This window comes from Pipistrellus kuhlii, unplaced genomic scaffold (assembly GCF_014108245.1).
Source record: "Pipistrellus kuhlii isolate mPipKuh1 unplaced genomic scaffold, mPipKuh1.p scaffold_m20_p_2, whole genome shotgun sequence".
NCBI lineage: Eukaryota > Metazoa > Chordata > Mammalia > Chiroptera > Vespertilionidae > Pipistrellus > Pipistrellus kuhlii.
Window position 1 is genome coordinate 160,614,773 of NW_023425515.1, and position 21,954 is coordinate 160,636,726.

Sequence of the window (21,954 nt, forward strand, 5' to 3'; positions counted from 1 at the left end):
TGCCACCTCCATCCTAAGTGGGTCTGTGCCCTGTCCAGGGTGACGGCTCCTTTTCCCTTCTACTTCCAAGGACTGGGCGCCAGTGGCAGGTGTAAGGAGCTAGATCTTTGGATCTCCACCGTCAGGCCTCCAGGCCTCCTCTCAGATGCCACCATCTCCCCCTTTTTACTCTTCCCATATGGACCCCAATTGTGACTTCCTTCTTCTGATCCTAGGATCATTTTCTAAGATTTGCTCCTCTCTGGCCTCAGATTTCCCATTTCATTGTCTCTAACCCCCCAGATCGGAGTGGCTCCAGCTTTGTGGTAGTAAGGGAGGAGGGCCCATCAAGCAGAGCCCCCTGTGAGAGGCACGCACATGACTAAGGGGGAGCCAAACTCCATGGATGTAAACAAGATCCTCCGAAGCCTGGGAAGCTCTGCATTGGCCTGCACCTGTGATGTCAGTTTATGTAGCAGATGGCGCCCTTTGGGGCTGACCCAGGCTAGGATGACCAGGAGCCTGGACAGGGCAAGGCGGTGCAGAAGCATGATTATTGTCATTGCTGTGAATGACAATTGCTCCCACTTGGAATTGTGAGTAGGGCACAGTAGTTAAGAGCCCTGATTCGGGAGCCAGACTGTCCAGAACAAGGGATATACTTCTCACAGATTGGATATGGAAACTGAGGACTCTGGAAGGGTAGTGGTTGTCAGAGGTTGCACAGGAAGGCAGGGTTTGGCTGGTATAATTAGTCACAACCATTTTATTTAAAAAAATTTTATTTTATTTTTAAATTATAATTGAAATATAGTATTATATTAGTTTCAGGTGTGCAATATAGTGATTCAACATTTATATATTTTATAGAGTGATCACAAGAAGTCTAATAACCATCAGTCACTGTATAGTTATTACAAATGATATCGATGCTTATTCCCTTTGTTGTACATTACATCCCCATGACTTAGTTTATAACTGGAAGTTTGTCATTTTGAAGAAGGAAACTGAGGCAGAAAGCACAAGAGAGATATTCAGACGAGATCGGGCGCGTTCAGGGTGGTATGGCCGTAGACACAAGAGAGATATTCAATGATTGCTGGAATCGGGGACCACGGAAAAACTCTCTGATAGGGAGATAGGATTCCCTCCCTTCAGAACAGAAGCAATGCCTGTTCTCAGAGCACATATTTCTATTGGTGACGTAAGCTAGCTTTCTGGTGAGTCTCAGACCTGAGGAAGAGATATGTTTCCCATTCCTTCATATATCTAACATTATCTAATAACTAGTCACATAGGTAACACTGAGTCACATATGTAACATTAATTGAGTATCTACTATGTGTTAGGTTTTACCCCTGCAGACGGTAGAGTGATTAATAATGATGATGACAAGAAATATCAATTGAGCTCTTTCAAAGTACCAGGTGCTGGGCTAAGTGTTTTATATGCATTATCTCATTTAATCCTCACAACTCAATGTGGTAGGTACAATTCTTATCCCAATTTTGTGGAGGAGGAAAGATGAAGATGGAAACAATATTATGTCTGTTTTCAAGAAGCTTACAGTGGATAGAGGGAGACAGACTGGAAAACAAATTATGACAACAGAGTGAGTTAAGTGTGGGGTGCTGTTGGGGGAAAGCTGTGCATAAAGCTTGACATTTTAAATGGACAAAGAATTAGGAGTGAGCAGAGCGCAAAGGTGAAGAGGAGAGAAAGAGCAAATCAGGTATGAGTGGAGTGGACATAAACTTCAGTCTTATTTTTACTGGGAGGGAGAGGAGAACAGCAGCAAGCCCATGTAAAGGGTGAGTGGAATGGATGAATTAACAGTCTTTTTGGAGAAAGGCGAGGCTGGAAGCAGATCTGCTGTGCAGTGCTGGAATGGAGGGTTCAGGCTTAGAGCAGGAAAGGGAAAAGATAGCTGGGCTCTGGAGAAGGCTTCCTTCTGGAAGAGGCGGGATTTGAGCAGGGTTCTGAGGTACAGGTACAGATTGGGAAAGGAAGTAAGCCTGCACAGCCTGCGCGCGCGCGCGCGCGCACACACACACACACACACACACACACACACACACACACACACACACACACACACGGTCTGGACGGAGGTTATGAGTTCCTGAATGACTGTGCTGAAGGGGTGAGATGGGGAAGGGGAGAGATCTCGGGCGTTCAGTTTCTGACTGCGTGGATGCGCGGCTCCTCCAGAGGGCGCTGTTGCCCAGGAATCCACAATCAGCATCTGCCAGGCCAGGGCTCCGGCCGGTTCCTGGCTCTGCCAGTGGGTCCGCTCCCGAGGTACCGGGCACCTGGCCAGAGGAGCTTTTCGGGCTCCATTCCTGCTTCGGAATCGGAAAGGCTAAGTGGGCGTGTGCGCGTGTGAAATAAAGGCCCAAGTTCGGAGAGCTCTGAATCCTTCTCTCTCCTGCCCGGCCCCAATTCAGGGCTCCGGAGTGGCGAAGGGTTCCCGAGGTTTGCTGCTCCAGCAGGCAGCATGTAATTGGTGGGAAGAAGGCCGCCGCTGCAGTCGGCCTGGCTGTCCACAGCGTGCTAGTCTCTGTACGCATCGTATCCTAAGATATCTGGGAAGCAAATATCTTGCACCAGACACCTAACCAAGCTCACACCCTCTCACGTGTCCTTCCCTGCCAGAGTCTCCCTGCGGGCTCGGCTCGGAGTGGGTTTGAGTCCCCGCACCAGGTCACGCCGCCGCTTCAAGCCCTGGGGTTAAAGGCGATCCCTCCAGGGCAGTCCCCCCGCACAGATCGCGCGTTCCGGAGGGAGGACTCAGGACAGGCGCTGGTTGCTCTGGGAAGCAGTGGGGCACCCAGAGCCACTGTTGCACGGAGGGGCACTCCAACCGCAACAAACAACTCACACGCGGACAGAAACACATTCCCTCTGATCCCTCTGACCCAGCACACACTCTGACATAGGGGCACTAGCTCCCACACACCTGGGAGCGTCCCCCACTCCCGTGCAGGTCTCACAGCAGGTGGAACCTGCCCTACCCTGGTCGCTGCGGATCCCGCCTTCAGGTTGAGCGGTTTGGGAGCCCTGCTGTTCTCACCGTCTCCTGAATGCGCAACCCTCTTCCCAAGAACGAAGTCAATAGGTCCCGCTGCTCACCCTGGTCTTCCCAGGGTAGGTGGGGCTGGGAGGGGACTGAGGTCAGGCATAACGGAAGGAGACTTTTCCTTCTATTGTAGATGTGGAGGATACACAGGTGTGGGGGAGCCGGCGCCTTGGGGTGGGCAGGTGGGCTTCAGCGGTGAAGGAGCATACGATGGAGGCCCCGTTAGTGCTGTGCTTGCGGAGGGCCAGGCCTCTCCTAGAACCCCGATCTGAGCCCCGCCGCCTAAGGCTCGCCCTGCAGATCTGGAGTCTCCTGCCTCCTAGCCAGAGCGAAGGGAGGGGGGGGGGGGGAAGAAAAGGGGGCACCATCACTTCGGAGCAGGCGGAGATCTGGGGTCAAAAGATGTACCAATTTCGCCCAGTTGCCATCTCGTTCCAGAGCTGCAGCGGGGTGGAAGGACCGGAAGAGGGTGCCTTCGGCCAGTCTCGCCACTTGCCCCAGGCTGGCCAGGTTTGTGAAAAAAATGAGAGAAGTGTGCAGATGTCGTGTCTGTCCCCTTGTCCAGCTAAGGCCTCGGTTTGCAGCCAGGTCACACTAAGGGGTGGATTTTCGCACTCACGGAACTCAACCCAGGAAAGACTGAGGGCAATGCAGCCACCAGGTCTCCTCTAGGTCGCTCAGCGCCACTTTTCGCCAGACTCACGATTGACTTAATTATGTTCTCATAATCAGGGAAGACTCCCGTCCCCCTGCCCCCCAGCTCTAAGAGCATGTCTACATGGACCACAAGGAGGGGAGGAAGAAGCCATATGGGGAGAGATGCCACTGATAGCAACACATCTCAACAAACACACAACAACGGCTCCAAGTTTTAGAACATTTTACAGTAGAACACTGCCAAAAGGACCCCCCCTTCCCCGCCTCCAGCAAATGCTTCCTCCCAGTCCTTTCTGGGCTGCTCACGAGAAGTGGCCAAATAGTGAAGCAGAGGAAGAAAGAGGCTGTGCACAAGCCCTGTCACCCCTGCTTCTCTGAAGCTGCAGGCATGAGTGCTGGAACCCAACCTTCTGGAAAAGCACCCAAGTTTTCCAGGTGGGAGTGACAGGCTTACACAGGGCTCACACAGCAGGAAGGGCTGGAGCCCGGGGAGAAGGGCAGAAAGAAAAGGAATCTCCAAACCCAGGTGGCCCTTCTCCCAGCCCCCAGTGCATTGTTCAAAACAAACAGGCCCATTGGAAGGGCTGAGAAGCTCCCAGAAAGCCTTACCTCTGCTGTCCAGGGGCTAAGCAGCCATTTGGGTAAACAGATCAGGTCTGGGCTGGGAGGCCAGACACCTGGGTCCAACCTAACTGGGGGACTGGGAGCCTTCAAAAGCCTGGAAAGTCATGTGATCTACTGGGCCTTTGTGTGTGTGTGTGTGTGTGTGTGTGTGTGTGTGTGTGTTTGAAGGACCTGGGTGATGATTCCTTAAGATCATGCACCACTCCCACTTTGCAGAGGTGGGGAGGAGGATGGGTTCCCTTTCCCCATTCTGAGTCCCAGCATCCATCCTGAGGAGCAGGGCCAGGCAGAGGCAGGGGCCAGCAGCTGCAGCTGCTCTGCTTGTAGCATTAGAACCAGGATTTCTGGGAAAGCAAATGCCTCAGCCAGTCTTTCCTGAAGCTGGGCAGGGGACTGGAGCCTGGGGAACCAGGAGAGCTCTGGCAAGGAAAGAAGTTACTTATTTATTTACATTTGGCATGTTAGAAATGAAGACATTTAGAAGGGGAGATGAATGAGGAGAGTGCCAGTCTTGCTTTTCTCTCCATTTGCTTAGACTAGGGGTGTCGAACTCAATCAGAGAAGGGGCAAAAATCTAAAATCCAGCCTAAATCGCGGGCCGAATGGTTTACTGAACAGTCATAAACTGTCATTGTGATGGAAACGCAGCGGAGTGCAGTGATGACAGCGCGGTGCGGGCCACATTGCAAGGCCTGGCGGGACGGATTTGGCCCGCGGGCCTTGTGTTTGACACATGTGGCTTAGACACTAGCAGAACGGAGCTGGGTTGGAGTTGTGTGGTAGACAGTATAGAGTTTCTGTGATGTGAGAGAGACTGAGCATGCTGGGGTATGTGTAGGTTGCCAGATAAAATTAATTTGCTAAGTCTAGCAACCCTAGTTATGTGAGTTCTGGACTCATGAAAGACATTTTTCTCCAAAGGCTCCCCCTCCCCCACAAAGCCCTATCACCTAGGAAATTCTGATTCCAGGGCCACTAGTTCCTGCCCAATTTCCTGTCCATGGCTTAAGGCCTGGACCTCTTCTCTATGCACCCCAGCATACTAGGTGGACCCCCTTTGTCTGAGGGCCTAGAGAGGAGCTGCTCTCACAGGATGTGAGCAGCCAGCCTTCTACCCTCCTTTGGCTCGGGAGAATGGAGAACTCTATCATGAGGATTCTGTAACAAGAGTGGCACCCAACCCTAGTTTGTCTTGTTGGAGAGCCTAGGGGAGTCCCTTCCCTCCTGGGGCCTCTGTTGGCCTACCTGTGGGACTGAAAAGTTAGCTTCACACTAGATCAGTGGTCGGCAAACTGCAACTCACGAGCCACATGCGGCTCTTTGGCCCCTTGAGTGTGGCTCTTCCACAAAATACCAGGGCCTGGACGAGTCTATTTGGAAGAAGTGGCATTAGAAGAAGTTTAAATTTTAAAAAATTTGGCTCTCAAAAGAAATTTCAGTAGTTGTACTGTTGATGTTTGGCTCTGTTGACTAATGAGTTTGCCGACCACTGCACTAGATTATTCCATATATTGGAGGCTGCTGTTAGATGAAAGTGAGAATTCCTCCACCCTCACATGGGCTCCGTTGAGATACAGCCTGCAGGGGCTGCAAATTGACTCCCACCCTCTTCTCAGTGCTTATCTGCAAGGGGCCTAATTCTCTACACAGTGACTGGGTGGCAGTGGTAACCCACCGAGTCAGAGGGCTGCACCAGGGCTTGAGATCAGGCGGGAGAATACACCACCTTTGACTCCTTTTTTTCTTCCCAGGAATTTTCAAAGTGCTCACACTACCCTCTTCAAAAGTAACCCAGAATGATTCGGCTACTTTTACATATTAGTCATGACCGAGATGTTTTTAATCTTATTTTTACAGAGGAAGAAACAGAGGCACGAAGACTTATGAAACTTATCCAAGGTGGCAGAGCTGGTAAGTACAGGGCTGGGACTCCAGAAACCTGACTCCAGGCTTCCTGCTTTTCATTACTAAGCAAAGAAGGAAACTGAGGCTGGCAAGAGAAAGTAACCTGCTGACTGTCAGGGCGACACGAGACTGTGGAACTCAGTTGGGTCTCAGGCCGCGAGTGTCAGAGCTTTGACCACTGCGCGGCGCTGTCGGGACAAGCAGCCGGCCAGTAAGCTTATTCTTGCCTACCTCCAGGGCCCAACTCCCCTTTTACCCCTCAGAGGTTGAGATGGGCCCGGTCTGAGCGGGTGCTACGTTGCTGGGGTCCTGGTGGGAGACCACGCGGGAAGAGACAGGCCTAGTGAAATGGAAAGGAATACGGCTTTCGAGAAAAAGGGTACAGGACTCTGAGAGAAGAAGGCAACACTGGCACAGGCTGGGCTGCGGTCAGGGTTCATTGAAGAAGGTCTCCGGTGGGAGTCCTGCTACATGTCTGTAGAACCTACAAGTCCAGCTAGAAAGTTGGGGGGGGGGGCAGCCCTTCAGAGTGACTGGAGTTGGGGTTGGGGGAGAGAGAGAGGAAAACTGAGCAAGGGATTCCCAGACACACAAACAGATATCCAGGCAAATGCAGGGTTTCTGCAGAAGACGGAGACAAGGGTTCACGGAAGGCGAGAAAGACAGAATCACAACCGATACTGAGACAGAAGAAGTACAGGCAAACTCAGAGTTAAGGCGCAGACCACGCTCCCCGGACCAAGGCGCCGCACAGAAGCGCGGGGGTAGGTTGGCAGGGGAGTGACGGGCAGGCGGCGCACTACCTGGGTCGCCGGGCACCGTCCCTCCTTCGGAGTCCAGCGGCGCGGGCGGCGCGGGCGAGCGGAAGGTGGCGGGGTTTTGCGGAAGAAAGAGCCTGAGCAGTCGGAATCTCTCACCTCTCCGAGGCCCGAGGCTGAGAGCTCCAAGTTTGCTCCTCGCGATCGCTCCGGTGCGTCTTCCCTGGGGCCGGAAGCCACTGGGCTCCGGTGGCCCCCGCTCCCACGGCGATCATCCCGGCGTCTCCGGGCCCCGATCGCGCTCCAGCCGAACTTCGGCCTCGGTGGCCCTGGCTCTGCCTCGGGGAGAGAGGTGATGGGTGGAGTCCGTCGCTACTTTTTCTGGCTCTGGCTGGCGCCCACGTGAACCTCAGTATCCAAGGACTGCGCGCACTGAAGGCAGCAGCGGCTCCAGGAAACGGACGACTGGCGGGGTCTTCGGGGAGAACAGGAGGACCCCGCCTCCCGCCCGAGCGGGGCTCCGGCCGTGGCTGCGGCTGTGGGTTCCCGCCGGGCCCCTCCGCAGAGCCACTCTGCCCGCCCCCGCCCGCCCCGCCCCACCCGCTTGGGGAGCTCCGCCTCCGGCGCGCGCTCTTCCGCCTTGGGCAGCCTCTGGGCGGGAGGGTCGGATTCCCCAGCCCTCCAGCCCCCAAGCACTGGTGGACCGGGGGCCGAGACTGGTTAGGGTGGAAGGACCCTCTTAGCTCCTTCCGGGTGCAGGCCCCGCTCCGGGCTCCCGGGGCAGCGGAGAGGGCCGCCAGTCTGGTGCTCGCCAAGAGGGGAGAGCCGCCGAGTTAGGCCACGAGGGGGCGCTGCGGAGCTGGGGGACACCCCTCCCTGTCCTCCTCAGTCCCCCGCCCCCTCCCCGCCCGCGCGCAAAACATACTCGCCCCAGAGGCAGCGCCGCGGAGCCGGACCCGCGGCCGGAGCGAAGCCGGAGAACGGCGGTGGCGGCGGCGGCACCATGACCCTGGGCAGCTGCTGCTGCGAGATCATGTCCTCCGAGAACTCTCCGGCCGCGCTGTCCGAGGCGGACGCAGACATAGACGTGGTGGGCGGCGGCGGCGGCGGTGGCAGCAGCGGCGGTGGGGGGGAGCTCCTCGCTCGCTCCGGGCCCCGGGTCCCCCGGGACGCGCTCCCGAACGGCCCCGAGCCGCCCTCGGAGGAAGCCGAGGCGGACGCCGCGGAGGAAGAGGAGTCGGGCGGCTGCTCGGACGGCGAGCCCCGCGCTCTAGCGCCCCGGGGGGCTGCGGCCGCAGCGGGGAGCCCCGGGCCGGGCGCGGCGGCGGCGGCGGCGGCGGCCCGAGGCGCGGCGGGGCCCGGGCCGGGGCCGCCGTCGGGGGGCGCGGCGACGCGGAGCCCGCTGGTGAAGCCGCCCTACTCATACATCGCGCTCATCACCATGGCCATCCTGCAGAGCCCCAAGAAGCGCCTGACGCTGAGCGAGATCTGCGAGTTCATCAGCGGGCGCTTCCCCTACTACCGGGAGAAGTTCCCCGCCTGGCAGAACAGCATCCGCCACAACCTCTCGCTCAACGACTGCTTCGTCAAGATCCCCCGCGAGCCGGGCAACCCGGGCAAGGGCAACTACTGGACGCTGGACCCGGAGTCGGCAGACATGTTCGACAACGGCAGCTTCCTGCGGCGCCGCAAGCGCTTCAAGCGGCAGCCCCTGCCGCCGCCGCCACACCCACACTCGCACCCGCACCCAGAGCTGCTGCTGCGTGGCGGGGCCGCGGCGGCGGGGGACCCCGGCGCCTTCCTGCCTGGCTTCGCCGCCTACGGCGCCTACGGCTACGGCTACGGGTTGGCGCTCCCCGCCTACGGCGCCCCCCCTCCCGGCCCGGCCCCGCACCCGCACCCGCACCCACACCCGCACGCCTTCGCTTTCGCCGCTGCCGCCGCCGCCGCCGCCACTGCTCCCTGCCAGCTGTCGGTGCCCCCCGGCCGTGCCGCTGCGCCTCCGCCCGGACCTCCGACGGCCTCGGTGTTCGCGGGAGCGCCCTCCGCTCAGGCCCCGGCGCCAGGCACGGGGTCGGGCCCGGGCTCGGGACCCGCTGGCCTTCCCGCCTTCCTGGGCGCAGAGCTGGGCTGCGCCAAAGCCTTCTACCCCGCGTCCTTGAGCCCCCCTGCAGCCGGCACCGCGACCGCCGGCCTGTCCACCGCGCTCCTGCGCCAAGGCCTCAAGACGGACACGGGCGGCGGTGCGGGCGGCGGGGGCACCGCCGGGGCCGGGCAGAGGCCTTCCTTCTCCATAGACCACATCATGGGCCACGGTGGCGGCGGCGGCGGCGGCGGGACTGCACCCCCGGGCGGAGGCGAGGGCTCGCCGGGATCGCCGTTCGCTGCGGCGGCGGGTCCAGGAGGTCAAGCCCAAGTCTTGGCCATGCTGACTGCCCCTTCCTTGGCTCCTGTGGCCGGCCACATCCGCCTCTCGCACCCTGGGGAAGCCCTCCTGTCCTCAGGGCCCCCGTTTGCCGGCAAAGTGGCCGGCCTCAGTGGCTGCCACTTCTGACCGCGTCGGGGCTCAGGGCCCCTGGTGCCCGCCCTCAGCCTCTCCCGGCGGCTCCCCCGGTCGGTCCCAGCGGAACTCAGGGAGTCTATTGGCGAAGAGTCTCTCCAGACCTTGGGCCGGATCGCTCGCGCCACTTGGCTCCGCGTTCTGAAGATCCGTGATCCATCCTTGGGACCAAGCGGGCTCCGTCGCTCAGGGAGAGCCCGGGTCTCTGAGACAAGGTCCAACCAAGCTTTGATTCCATTCCAGTTTGGGCAGCGAGAGGGGAATGGGGGGAGCCTTCGCTTTTCCCAGCCTCTGCGCCTCTGGCAGCCTCGGAAGAATGCTTTCCCGGTGCCTTCCCAGGCCCTGCGGATCCCGCCAGAAACCACCAACTGCGCAGAGAGGTCTTCCTCTCTGTATCTCCTTCGCTCCTCCCCCGACTTTGAGATCTTGCTTGTCCAATATTATAATTTAAAGACACCTATTATCTGCTTCGTACTTAAAAGAAAAATTCAACTTCCCCACCCTTGCTATTCTCCAAGGAAGTTCGTTATCGCGGAAGCCTAAGGCTGCGCGTCTACACAGGTGAAGCTGAGCAGAGAGCTGAAGCGAGGTGTCTCCGAAATCCCTCTGGAAACCCTGGATCCCACTCCGCTGGGGAGCATCCTTCCCCTTTTGTGTTGGGATGCCTTGGAAGGAACATTTCCCCTTTCCCATAGCTGGTTGGGTCCCGCCAACCAGGGCTAGCCGCCCTGTCAGCGATCTACTCTGTCCCAGGCCCTGGGATATTTATTATAGCTAAAGGCAATGAGTTTAGGGTGGGAGAGGAGGGTCTGGGTCAGGGACTGGAGAAGTGGGAGTGGGGTGGGTGAGGGCACATCCTGTGGCAGGGGGTCCTGTAATTATGTGTAAATATCTGTACAGCCGGCTGCTATCTGCGTTCTCTGTCCACTGGGTGTGCATTGATTTAGACTTCTCCACTGTGGGGAGACTGTGAAATCCTCTGACGGTTTGTGTGGAAGAAAAGAAAAAATCTGTCTCCCCTTTCTCCCCATTGGTGTCAATTGAATAAATGTATGTGAACTCCAGCAGTCACAAGCTCAGTCTGCTTGCCTGCACTCCCCTTTTTAGGTAGTCAGGGCTCTCCCAGAACACCTTCCCCCAGCTTTCGGGGCGAGGGCAGAGGTGGACTGAGGAAGGGTCCTGGGCATCCCAGGCAGGCAGAAGAGGGCTTGGGCTATTGGGTGTGGGGGAAACTATGGCCTTGGCCTTTGCTGTTCAGGCGCCAAGACTCTGGGAACCCTGTGACCCCTCCAGTGCTTTCATTTTCACTCTGGTCCAGGAAGGTTTCTGCAGAGAGGTGTTATTTCAAATGCACCTGGGAGTCTCATCTTCTTTGAGTTCAGACTTTAGTGTGGGCAGATCTGGGTGCCCAGCGCTGTGGACACTATGCTTATTGAGTACAGTTCAAGTGGCTGTGTCTCTTGTGCATTTTCTGCGTGCTTCTATGTGTGGGGGCTTTTATGCAGCTTGTGATGTGTTTGTTTGGGTTGTCAATATCTGTGTTTTGTTGTCCTTTTTAGGGGGGATGAGTTGTACTTCAGGATATCTGTGTTTTAATTTATATGTGTGACCATGAACGTGGGTCTGTGACCTTCTGTCGCCGTCTATTTCTATGTCCCTAAAAGGAGAGAGGTTTCTGTAGAGCCTTCCTTGATCCAACCACGTAATAGAGTGAGTGGCTTGAACTGGGGACTATGAGACTCTTCTCTTTCCTAGTCCGAGGGGATTAGAGGTGTGCTATGTGGTAGAGAGTCAGTGTGGTCATATTCTGTTAGGGAATACTTGATCCATGATTATAGCTGGAACCTATTGCTTGAGTGCAAAGCCATTGTGTTGGCTAGTGTCTTCCATAAGCCACCCGAGCCTCCCTGTGGTCAGACTGGCAAAGCATGTGGGTTAGAAGAGATGCTTTTGTAGGTCTTTCTCTTATATTCAACTAAGGTTGTAGGGGAGAAGGAGTGATATGGAGGTGCAAAAGAGGAAGCTCAGCCTTCACAGAAAATAGACACTTGCAGAGGGAGAGGATTTGCAGACAAGTGATAGAGAAGGAAGAAGACAGAGAGAACTTGAGAGGGGCGGGCAGGGGGAAGCTACACAGGTCTTTTTAACCAGATTCATGGGCATTGATAATAGCAGGAAAAAAGGAGGAGAAAGAGGGCAGTGCCCTATAGGAGAGGGTCAGGGTGAGAAGACCGCACAGGGCTGAGGGAGAGTGGTTGGGACTGCTAAATCTCTCAGCCCAGTGGAGGAGAGACAAGGTCCCAGGTACATCAGGTAAAGGCAGCCCTTTTGCTAGAGCTGAGGTGCCCTCTCTTCCATCTTGTTGAGAGACATAAGTGGAGGGAAAATGAATGCATGCCATGTGCCATCTCCCCCTGATTTTATCAAGCAGTCCAAGAGAAGTAAGGTTGAACTCAATAGTATCAAAAGGGACTGACTATTGATACCTGGATACCCCGGGCTGGCTGCTTGGTTGATTTCCATAGCTGAGTTTGATTTCATTTCTTTTCACTTAAGGAAGGTTAAACACGACCGTGTGTTTGCCCACAATAAAACACTTTGTGGCTTACACAATCCCATCACTTCCAGATATTAGTTTGGAGCTTCTAGTAAAAGTTTTATCCATTGGTCTTTCCTCTCTAGAAGAGAGAAAATTAAGTCAGCCAGAATTCATAAATGATGATGGATAGATGAGATGCTTCTACAAGTTCTATTCCAAAAGAAGCAGCAAATCCTTCCAGTTTCCTCAATTTGTCTTTGTGAAAGTGTGTGACGATTTATCTGAGTGCATTGCTTGGTGTCAGAGGGTCCGTCCAGATCCGGAGAAGGTAGCGATAAGAAGATTGGGAACGAGTGAGACACACGCTTTCAGGGGCTTCTGTGGAGCTTGGGACCTCAGACCCTGAGTTTCCCACAAGGCCAAATACAGGCTGAGTACTGGGTTCCAGAAAGAAGACACCTGTGTCCATCTGGCCTTGAAAAGCATCAGAAAAAGATTGGTGAGCCACCCGTGGCCTGGAAGCAGGAGAGGAGGGTGTTTTGAATTTGGGACAGCTTTGGGTTGTGTGGGCCAGAAACTTGTTAATTAAAAGATGGCAAGGACCCACCAGGGACCTGGACTGTGAGCAGAAGCAAGGAGAAGAATGAGGCATCACAGCTTTGTCTGGTAGAGTCCTCAGGCTTGCCACCCCCTCCAGGCCAGACTGGCTGGTAAGTGGCTCCCTCCCAGCCTGTGGGTGCACAGGTTGGGTGTTCAGTGAAGGCCAGTCTTCCTGGAGGAGAAATAGGCCATCCCACCTCCAGCGGCTCCTATAGCTTTCCTCCCACCGTTTGGGTGGAGACAGCTGAGCCTCTGGCCCCACAGACCCCAACAATCTGTGACAACAATAAAATACCCAGGCAACACCTTCAACTCTCGAGGTGAGGAAAAAAAATGCTAAGAAATCTGCTTGGGGGGTTCTCAGAGTGCTGCTGAGCGGTCAGTTTAAAGGGGAAGAAAATTGGCGAATTTCGTTGGTCAATTTCACTTCATTTCGTTCAATTTCGTTCAATTTCATTCCTTTTCATCCTGCGCCTGGGAGGCCCCAGGCCAGAAGGAAGGGGAGGGGGTCTTTCCGGGCAGAATTTCCCCCGTCCTGAAGATTTACTTTCTATTGCCGAGAACAGCCTTGATTCTCAAACTTTGATATTCCTTCAGTTCTGGCTAAGGGCGGTTGTTCTATTTTATTTTAGTGAAGGATATTTGGTTGGGGGGGGGGGGTGATCAAGGCACACCGGTGAGCCTCTTCTCCCCACTTCTGTCTTGCAGCCCAATTAAAGCGGTGAATTCTTTTCACTGCTGATTCTTCCCCCATCTTTCTTTCTCCTGGGGCACCCCGGACCACCCAGGAGCGGGAGCCCGGGTGGGGGCGGACACTTCCCCTCCGTATCCAATTTGTTCTCGCCGCAGCGGGCGCGTCTTCCTGGTTACAAAGCGCTTTTCCCCTGATGACTTTCTTCCCCTTTTCAAAAACACTTCACTCTCTCCCCTTCAGCGAGCAACCCTCCCCAGGCCCGCCCCTCCTCCTCCTCCTCCTTCTCTCGGGGTTTATTTAAACTTCGCCTCCTCCAGCATCGCCACAGCGCGCGCTTAATGAAGTTGAAGGCTCGGTGAGCCCCGGGTGAAGAGGGTTTGGAATCTGTTGAAAGGGGTGTTTTGTGACACTGATTGCGGCGGGGGTAGGAGCGGCCGCGGACCAGACAATGACCGATCAGTCGGGTTTTCCTCCGCGTCGGGTTAGGCGAATAAAGGCGCTGACGCTGTTTAAACGGAGGGACCTTGCAGAAGAAAGGGAGCAAAAGATGTCGAGTGTGGAGCGTGCCTCATAGGATTTTGAGCTTAGGAGGCGGCGATGGGAGGAGGCAGCTCGCAGAGGGTTTTTACGGGACCGGGCTCGGAATTTCTCTTGCATCCGGCCCAAGAGAAGCGAGGAGAGTTTGGGTTTGCGCCCAAATTAGCTCGGATGCGTGGTTCAAAAGGTTGCATTGGCTGGGACCTGGAGATGCGTCTAGGTCAGGAGGACCATCCAAAAAGATGAGACCCAGCTCACCTTTGTCTTGGCGGCTGGCGCTCTGAGATTTCTAGGGAAACGGTGGGCAGAGGGAGCCCAGGATAATTAAGCCTCCTAAGCTTTTTGTATATCGGGGCATCTGAGAGCAACACAAATGTTCATTGGAGTTTTGGAGAGGAATTATTTTGTTCTCTAAGGCCGGCCTAGACCCGTATCAACATAGAAAACTGTAAGGGGGACAGAGGTTCCCAGCTCCGGTTTGGAGAAAGATATTTTCCGCCAGTGAGTGGGCGCGGCGCGGGGCGGAGCGGGCGCCGCCTCCTTTCGCAGCGGAGCGGGCCTGGCGGCGGGAGGCTGCGGCCTCGGCAGAGGTCGGAGGCTTCGAGGCTCCCGGCAGCTGCGGAAGGAAGGCACCTCTCTGGAGCCTGTGCCCCTGGGCTGGACCGGGCGCTGTTTCCGACGCTCCCCGAGTCCCAGCTCCCAGCGCTGAGTCGGGGTCTCTGCGGAGCGCTCAATTTTCGCTCCACGCGGACTCCGTGGAAGCCGCTCGCTGCCCGCACCTTTACCTCTCTCGGTGCAGCCGGGGTCTCCACGCCAGCCTCCTCGCAGTAATTTCGTCTTCCTGGAGGTCGACAGGCTCTAGGGCCTGACCTCCTCTCCCGCTTTCGGCCTTTCCGCAGCCAGCTCCCAGGACGCGCGCAGCTCGGGACCGATGCGCGCAGACCGGCACCAGCCGATGGCAGGCTAGGTGCGCGCAGCTGCCGCTCCAGGGGTCCCGCGCGTTTGGTGATGAGGGCCAGGGCCTTCGTTTCCCCTAACATGGAAAGTCGCCTCAGGCTGGTCTCACCTTAGGGCATTTCTGTCTGTCTACGTGCAGTTTGAAGTATATTTGGAATTGCGATCGCACGGATCTTATGACGGAAAAGAACGAATTATTGGGAGGGGGTGGCAAACATTTAAATTCGTCTCTTTGATCTGTAAATATCACGGAGACCCTGAAAAGTGTTTTTCAAACGATTTGTGTTGACACTGCCAGTGTGTGTGTGTGTGTGTGTGTGTGTGTGTGTGTGAGGGCGAGTACAGGAGTGGGGCTTATTGTCCATATCAATTCGCGGGCTGCTTACCAGCAGGTGTGGGTGCCTATGGGCTCCTTATTAAGTGTCCCATCCCATCAGATGCAGAAGGATCGGTCCCCGCTGGGTTAGGGGAGTCCACCTCCCCTCCACCCCTTCAGCCCTGACCTACTAAAGCTTTGCGCGCTGCCCTTCTCCAGGGCCCTATGGGTTCAAGGCTCAGTGGCGAGTTCCATACAAATGCCCCATCTTTTTGAGCTATTCCCGCTTGTCACGTCACCCCGGTCAAAGGGCAGCGGGTGAGGTTATCGTTTAAATTAGTCTCAGACCCGGAAGGCAGCAGTTAAGAGGGTCTTGAAGATCTCACAGGGGGTCGGTTACAGAGCGGAGGAGTGGATCCAAGGACCTGGACCCTCTGTACATGGAATTGGATCTCAGGCTCCAAGCACTGGTGGGTCGGTTTTGTACCCTGATCCCTATCCGCCCTCCTACCCCTTCTCCCCACCAGCAGGCTTTGTGGAGGCCAGACAGGCTGGAGGATGGAGGACGGTTTGGAGTGTCCTTTTGCAAACCCATGGGTGGTTGGTAAGGCAATGCGAGGGCCGCCAATGGATTTCGAGGCCACTTCTGGAGTTCTGATGGCTCCAGGGAGTAACTCTGGCCTCGGAACGGCACCTCGCACTTTGGTTTCTCTACTGATCATCTGAAGAGTGTGAGGCCAGAACAGTTTTCCCTTTCCCGTCTGAGAATTTCTTAGTAAGAATCAAACCACACAGATAGTTAATTTGCCTCTAGTCCTGGAGAGCTCTTCCCTCTCTGACTCCTTCCTTCTACCCACAGATATTGATGGAGCACCTACTGTGTGCTAGGCATTTGTACTGGAGGTACAAGCAGCGAACATCTGCCTAGCATCATTACAAGGGGTCTAACTCTGGAAGTTGAGAGCCATAGCAAAGGCAAAACAACTGATTACCGCAATAGTTGAGGGGGGAAAAAAAGTGGTGTTTTAAGGGTGAATGATGGTAGATTTCCACTTTATGATGATGGTTCCAGGTATCACAGTTCACAGGTGTGTGGGCTTTTGGGGTACTTGAGGGTCTGCAACTGTGTATCTGTTTGTGGGTCAGAGGGGAGCAGTGTGTGTCCGTGTGCATGGGTGACTGTGCTTGGGAGTGAGTATTTGGGAGTGACTGTGCATGCTACTGTGTATGTTTATGGCTGTACCAGTGTGAATCCCAGAATGTAGTCCCTGCTTGTTGAGTTGGCTGGGGCAGAGGCTAAAGGGCTGTGGGTCTGGAGGACTGCGGTTAAAGCACTACAAATGGGTCTCAGCAGGGGTGGCAGGAGGAGGCCCAGTTCCTGAGCCTCTCTCAATATTCTTCTAGGAAACACTGGGACCTGCCCACCTTCCCCCTACTTCCTCCCCACTGCAGGGAACTCGGGAACTCGAGCACCCAGTGAGTGAAGGCACTGAGGGCACAGAGACGTGGCCAGCAGTGGAGCAGGTGGCCTCTTCCACAGCCCGTTTCCTCCCTTTCCTGCAGGTGTCCAGCCCCTTTAGGCTGCCTTGGGTTCAGGATGGATCCAGATTGTGCCAGAGTGACCCAGAGGCTCCATTATCTGGACTCTGACCTGCTTTCCCGACAGGTGCTGCAAGCACCCTCTCTTCCAGATTGCATGAGACGTGGCCAGTGGTCCCAGAGGGCTCCGGAGCCTCTCCTTCATCCTGAACTATTCTGCAGCGAGAGGGCGGTGCTGTTTGTATCACTAACGCTTTGTGTGGTTCCCAGCTCACATTGAATGGATGGGAAAACATGTCTGGAGGAGGAGTGAGGGTGGGGTTTGCCCAAAGTTGCTCAGGAGGATGCAGATGGAAAGTTGGAGCCTGCAGCCTCTATGTGCCAGCATGGATCATTAAAGCATTTGACTAGATATTTTGAGGAAGATTAAAACCTAGCATCTCTCTTTGTACTCCAGGGTTGTCTGGCTATGGATGTTTCTGAATCATCCTTCCTTTCCAGTGGCAGGACGTGAGGAAAGTCATAAAGGTGTGAAAGAGCAGACAATTATCTGGATAAATCAGGCATGAAATAGGGTGCCCTTATGTGGTTGAGGTGCTGGAGCAGTTGGGAGGACTGTGGGTGAGCCACTGCACCTTATACTCTGGGTTCCTGGGCTGGGGAAGGTGCTGAATCTTTTCCTCCAGACCCAGGCCACGAAGAAGGTTGGGCACTGGCTTGACTTAGAGGAAGCGTTTCAGATAATGATCAGAGCTTGCAAGTAAATTGTGTCTTTATGTGGGCACTGGGATAGGGTAGCTCGGGCGCGGAGTGGGGAGGGGTGGGAGTGGGAGGCTGGCCAGAAACGTGAATAGGAGCCTCTTCCTAGCTCCCTTGACTCCTGTCTCTATTCACCCAGCCCCATCTTCCCCTTTCTGAGAAGCCTTTAGGAGCGGTTGAAGGTTTAGCAGGAAGTGAGAGCGCAGGGCACTTAAAAGGAGCTGGGGAACTCCAGTCTGTGTAGGTGATGGTCCTGGTGTGGGGAGAACAGTCTCCAAAGCTCCCAAACGGCGGCGTGGAGAAGAGGCTGTCACTCTGCCTCTTTCCCAGTATCACCCTCCAAAGGCAAACAGAATTTCAGTGTTTGTGAGATTGTAGCGGGGAGTACCCAAAGCCTGGGGTTGTGGAACGAACCGCCGCTCTCAGAGTGGGTTCACAGACAGGGACCCAGGGAGTGGGGTGGACGGGAGGGGAAGGGCCAAGCTCTGGCTTTGCTTCCCCTGCAGCTGGGGCTGGAGTTTCCTGATGAGGGTCTCTTCACCTGCATTTGCGATTCTCGCTCTCAGACACGCTCAAGCACCAAATTACATTCTATGAACAGAAAGAACCCCAAACATGCGTGCAAAGGAAATTTGGAAGCAGAAGCAATTCGGAGGGCTGAGGCCGGGGACCTGAGTTCTCGCGGCTTCCTGCCGGAGAAGCAGCGTGAGAGGAGCGAGATTCCTGAAACCCTCCAGATTCGGATGGAGAGCGCTGTCAGGACCCAGCCACCGGGGGGCGCCGCTGGCCCCAAAGTACCAGGAGCTCACTGGCGCCAACAGAGGTGACCCCGCCCCGCCCTGCTGGGTCTGACCCTCTGTTAGAGGCCGACCCAGGACGCTCTAGTCCCAAAGTAAGCCAACCTGGCGCTAAAGGGGATGACCCTGTGCTAACGGGGTGACCCAGTTCTGAGCGGGCCTGACCCGGTGCTAACAGGCGTGTCCCTAAATTGGCTGGGGAGGATCGGTGCTGTGCGTGGGCTAGCCCGGTTGGCTCTGTGCTCTCCCTTTCAAGGCTTACCTCTACAGATTAGGTGCTGAGGCCATTGAGTCCCCGTGGAGGGTTCCCAGCTCAGGCACAGACTGCAGAGTTCCTTCTACCCTGGTTGTGGCTCCTTCCCTTTCCCACCTGGCCCTTTAAGACAATTCTGGGACTTCCTTTTGAAGGAAGCCTGGGCATGCCCTGCAGCCCTGGGACAAGGAGTGCGTGATGTGTAGAAGGTGGCTGAAAGTGGGGAGAGAGAATTCCTAAAGGGATCCGATCCTGTGGAGGCTTGGACATCCTGGTCCAGGCCTTTGAGTGCCTTCCTGTGTCTGAGATCCTTTCACCCACCATGGTATCTGACATCATAAATAGTTATTCATTAAAAGAAAAATCTTAGGAGTCCAGTCAACCCTTCGATGAGCCTAAGAACCAATGATTTTATGGTTCACGAATCTGACTGTCCCTTCTCCCCCTTTCTAACTGGCTCACCGCCAACACAGGTGTCACCTACTGCTGGAAGCCATCCCTCCCCCGACTCCTACCTCCAAGGGGGTTAGATTCTCTCCCCTGGGCTCCCACAACACCTGGCACTTTTATTACTTTTATTACTTTCTGCTTGCTGATCTACCCTCCTCACCAGACTGGGAGCTCCTTGAGGGCAAGCGTTGAATCCAATACATCCGTCACTCTGACCTAGTGCAAAGCCTGGCATGTGAGTGAATAAATCAACCGCGTGTTTTGAAGTGCTCCAAAAGTGTGTCACACTGCCAAAGGCAAGTGGCTTTAACGTTCTTCAGAAGTCTGACCCTTAATAAAACAGGTGTGGTAGGAGACAGGGAGGAACACAGCGGTATTCCAGGTAGGGGCCAGGGACTCTGAAATCAGTTAGCAAGGTAACCTGAAGGGAGAGTGGGGGTCTTGACTCAAGCTCCGTTGTCTCCATTCCAAAAGGATTGAGGGCTGACACACCCCCTCGGAAGGACGAGGCCAGAGAGCCAGGTTCCCAGCACCCTCACTTTCCCGTGGGGCAGCAGCTGTCCAGGGTTTCCAGAGCAGCACAAAGATGGGCTCTCCTGGCCCAAGGGCAGAGGCTCCAAGTGCTTGTTGGGGGCGGGGCAGGGTGGGAGCGGAAGGGGGGTTGGGCAGAGGGCGAGGCTTTCAAGGGTGTGTGACAAAGAGGCTGACTCAGCTGGGACCCACAGGAGGTATCTTTCAGCGGGGGCTGGAGAGGATTCATCTTGTTTTTAACGCCTTTGTGACTTCCAGTCTCCTTGGCTACCCAATCTACACAGACCTAGAAGACAATATTGGTTGGAAATCCAGACGGGGGCAGAAATAATCTCAGAAAAAGAAATTAAGACCCCAAGGTGGGAAAGCACTAGTCTATCCCCTTCTCATCACATACAAAGGTGGGCAAAAGTAGGTTAATAAGAATACAATAGTAAATAAATAATACAAGATTAAAATCTGTGTTGGGATAGAGCTGAATCAGCTAATTCCCTGACCACCCACCTGCTTCTCATGCAGCAAACTTTTACTGGCCCTGCTGCGCTAGGCTCACCATAGGGGTGGGGTGTATTGTAGGGAACAACAAGGGAATTTATCCAACTTCTTACCCCTGGGGAAACTCACAGGCTGATGTTGCTAGCTCTTGGTGCTTACTAATGTAGGAAGCACAGGAAACTTCCTGGAGGAAGTGGCATTAGAGCTAGGCCGTGAAGGTTGGGGAGAAATCTGACAGTAGAAGGTTGAGTGTAGGCAACCAGGGCATTCCATCTTTTATGAGCAAGGGCATTTAGGAGAGCTAAAAGTGAGTCCAAAGTTAAGTTAGGTTGAGAGGTATGCACTGCATTTCTCCTGTAGTTTAACAAATTAAGATTATTTTTCATCCATCTCATAATCCAAATGATCAGTGATGGTGGTAGTGAGGTTGGGCACTTTGTTCCACACAGTTGTTCAGAGGCCTTCTAGCTAGGGACTCCATCATTCTCTAGAGGAGGAGTTTTTATGTGTGTGTTTAAAAAAAAAATATTTTATTGGTTTTTTAGAGAGAGAAAAAGAGAGGGATAGAGAGTTAGAAACATCGATGAGAGAGAAACATCGATCAGCTGCCTCTTGCACACCCCTATTAGGGATATGCCCGCAACCAAGGTACATGCCCTTGACTGGAATTGAACCCGGGAACGTTGGGTCCACAGGCTGACGCTCTATCCACTGAGCCAAACCAGGTAGGACATGTTACACCTCCTTCTTGAGTCTTCTGTCCCATTTCTAAAGATCCAGGTTAGAGGCTGCTACTGGCTTTGTTGGTAAATACAGAGGACACCATCTCTTTATCTTGAAAAGGAGAGAAAGGAAAACAGAGTCTCTTCCTTAGTTTGAAGTCTAGTAAGTCCAGTTCTGGATACACAGAGATCTCTGGCTGTCTGTGCTACTACTGTCTGTGCCTAGTGGCTTCTAGAGCCAAGTAGCCCCTCCTCCCCCCTTACACCTCAGCCTTGCCATGTCCCACCCAGTGCAGAGAGATGACTCAGAACAGCCTTGGCTTCCAGCAGGCTGTGGGATGCCCAGATGGAGACCCGCCCATGGACCAACACTGTTCCATCTGCTGCTCTCTCTCTTTATCTGGAATGGATCCATCTTTTGGAATGTGGCACACGGTCCACGAGAGCGGCTCCTGTGAGTGTGTGCGGAAGGGTGAAGAAAAGCTTACACTTGCCACACTGTTGTTCCTGCATGAAGTCACCGGAAACCAAACCTGGTAGATGCTTATTATGTAAATGCTGATTTGAACCTCTGAATGAATGACCTTCTTTCCCTGGAGGTTTCTTTCCCTTCTTATCACCTCTCTTTTCATTCGTCTACATATCTGTCTGTCCTGCAGTTGGCCCATCAGTAATTTTTCCCTCTCAGCCAACTCAAATCCTTTGTGGGATGAGGCAGGCCGCACAAGCACACACACGTATTAAGTATAAAATCTCCATGTGGGCAGATAACTGCTCCCTGTCATCTCTACCTGAATCTCCTGACTACTCCCTTACTGGCAAGCTCTGTCAAGATCTCACCAGAGAGCATACCTATCCCAGTATCTTATTTAGTCCTCACAGGGCCTTCAGATGGGCATCGGAGCCACTATTTTCCGGATGAGACTTGCTGCAATTTCATGGCTGGTCCCACTGTACATAGCATCTGGTCTTCTGACTCCATGGGTCCCCCTGCTTTCTGCTCCCACTTTGAGGTGTTCCTTTTCTTCTCCCCACCAGCTTGCTATTCCTCCTGGGCCACCTGTCAGGCCCCGGTGCAGGGTGGCTGAGGGAGGTATGCTCACCCTACTCCTGCTCTGCCTGGACCAGGCTCCAGTGAGGTTTCCTGAGGACTCAGCAGCTTAGCTGCACAGGCAGGACTGCTTCTCATCAGTGGCTTGCTAA

General features: G+C 54.9%; 1 protein-coding gene across 1 annotated transcript; it reads left to right on the forward strand.

Annotated features, from left to right (window-relative positions):
* Nucleotides 1–7,659: 7,659 nt before the first annotated feature.
* On the forward strand, nucleotides 7,660–9,702 carry FOXD2 (forkhead box D2). The gene has a single exon (XM_036446810.2). It carries the CDS (start codon nucleotides 8,006–8,008, stop codon nucleotides 9,554–9,556), a length of 1,551 nt encoding a protein of 516 aa, XP_036302703.1. The 5' UTR covers nucleotides 7,660–8,005; the 3' UTR covers nucleotides 9,557–9,702.
* The last annotated feature ends 12,252 nt before the right edge of the window (nucleotides 9,703–21,954 follow it).

Bases quoted from the DNA above. Each gene is read 5' to 3' on its own strand.
- FOXD2 (XM_036446810.2), top strand. From the start codon at position 8,006: ATGACCCTGGGCAGCTGCTGCTGCGAGATCATGTCCTCCGAGAACTCT.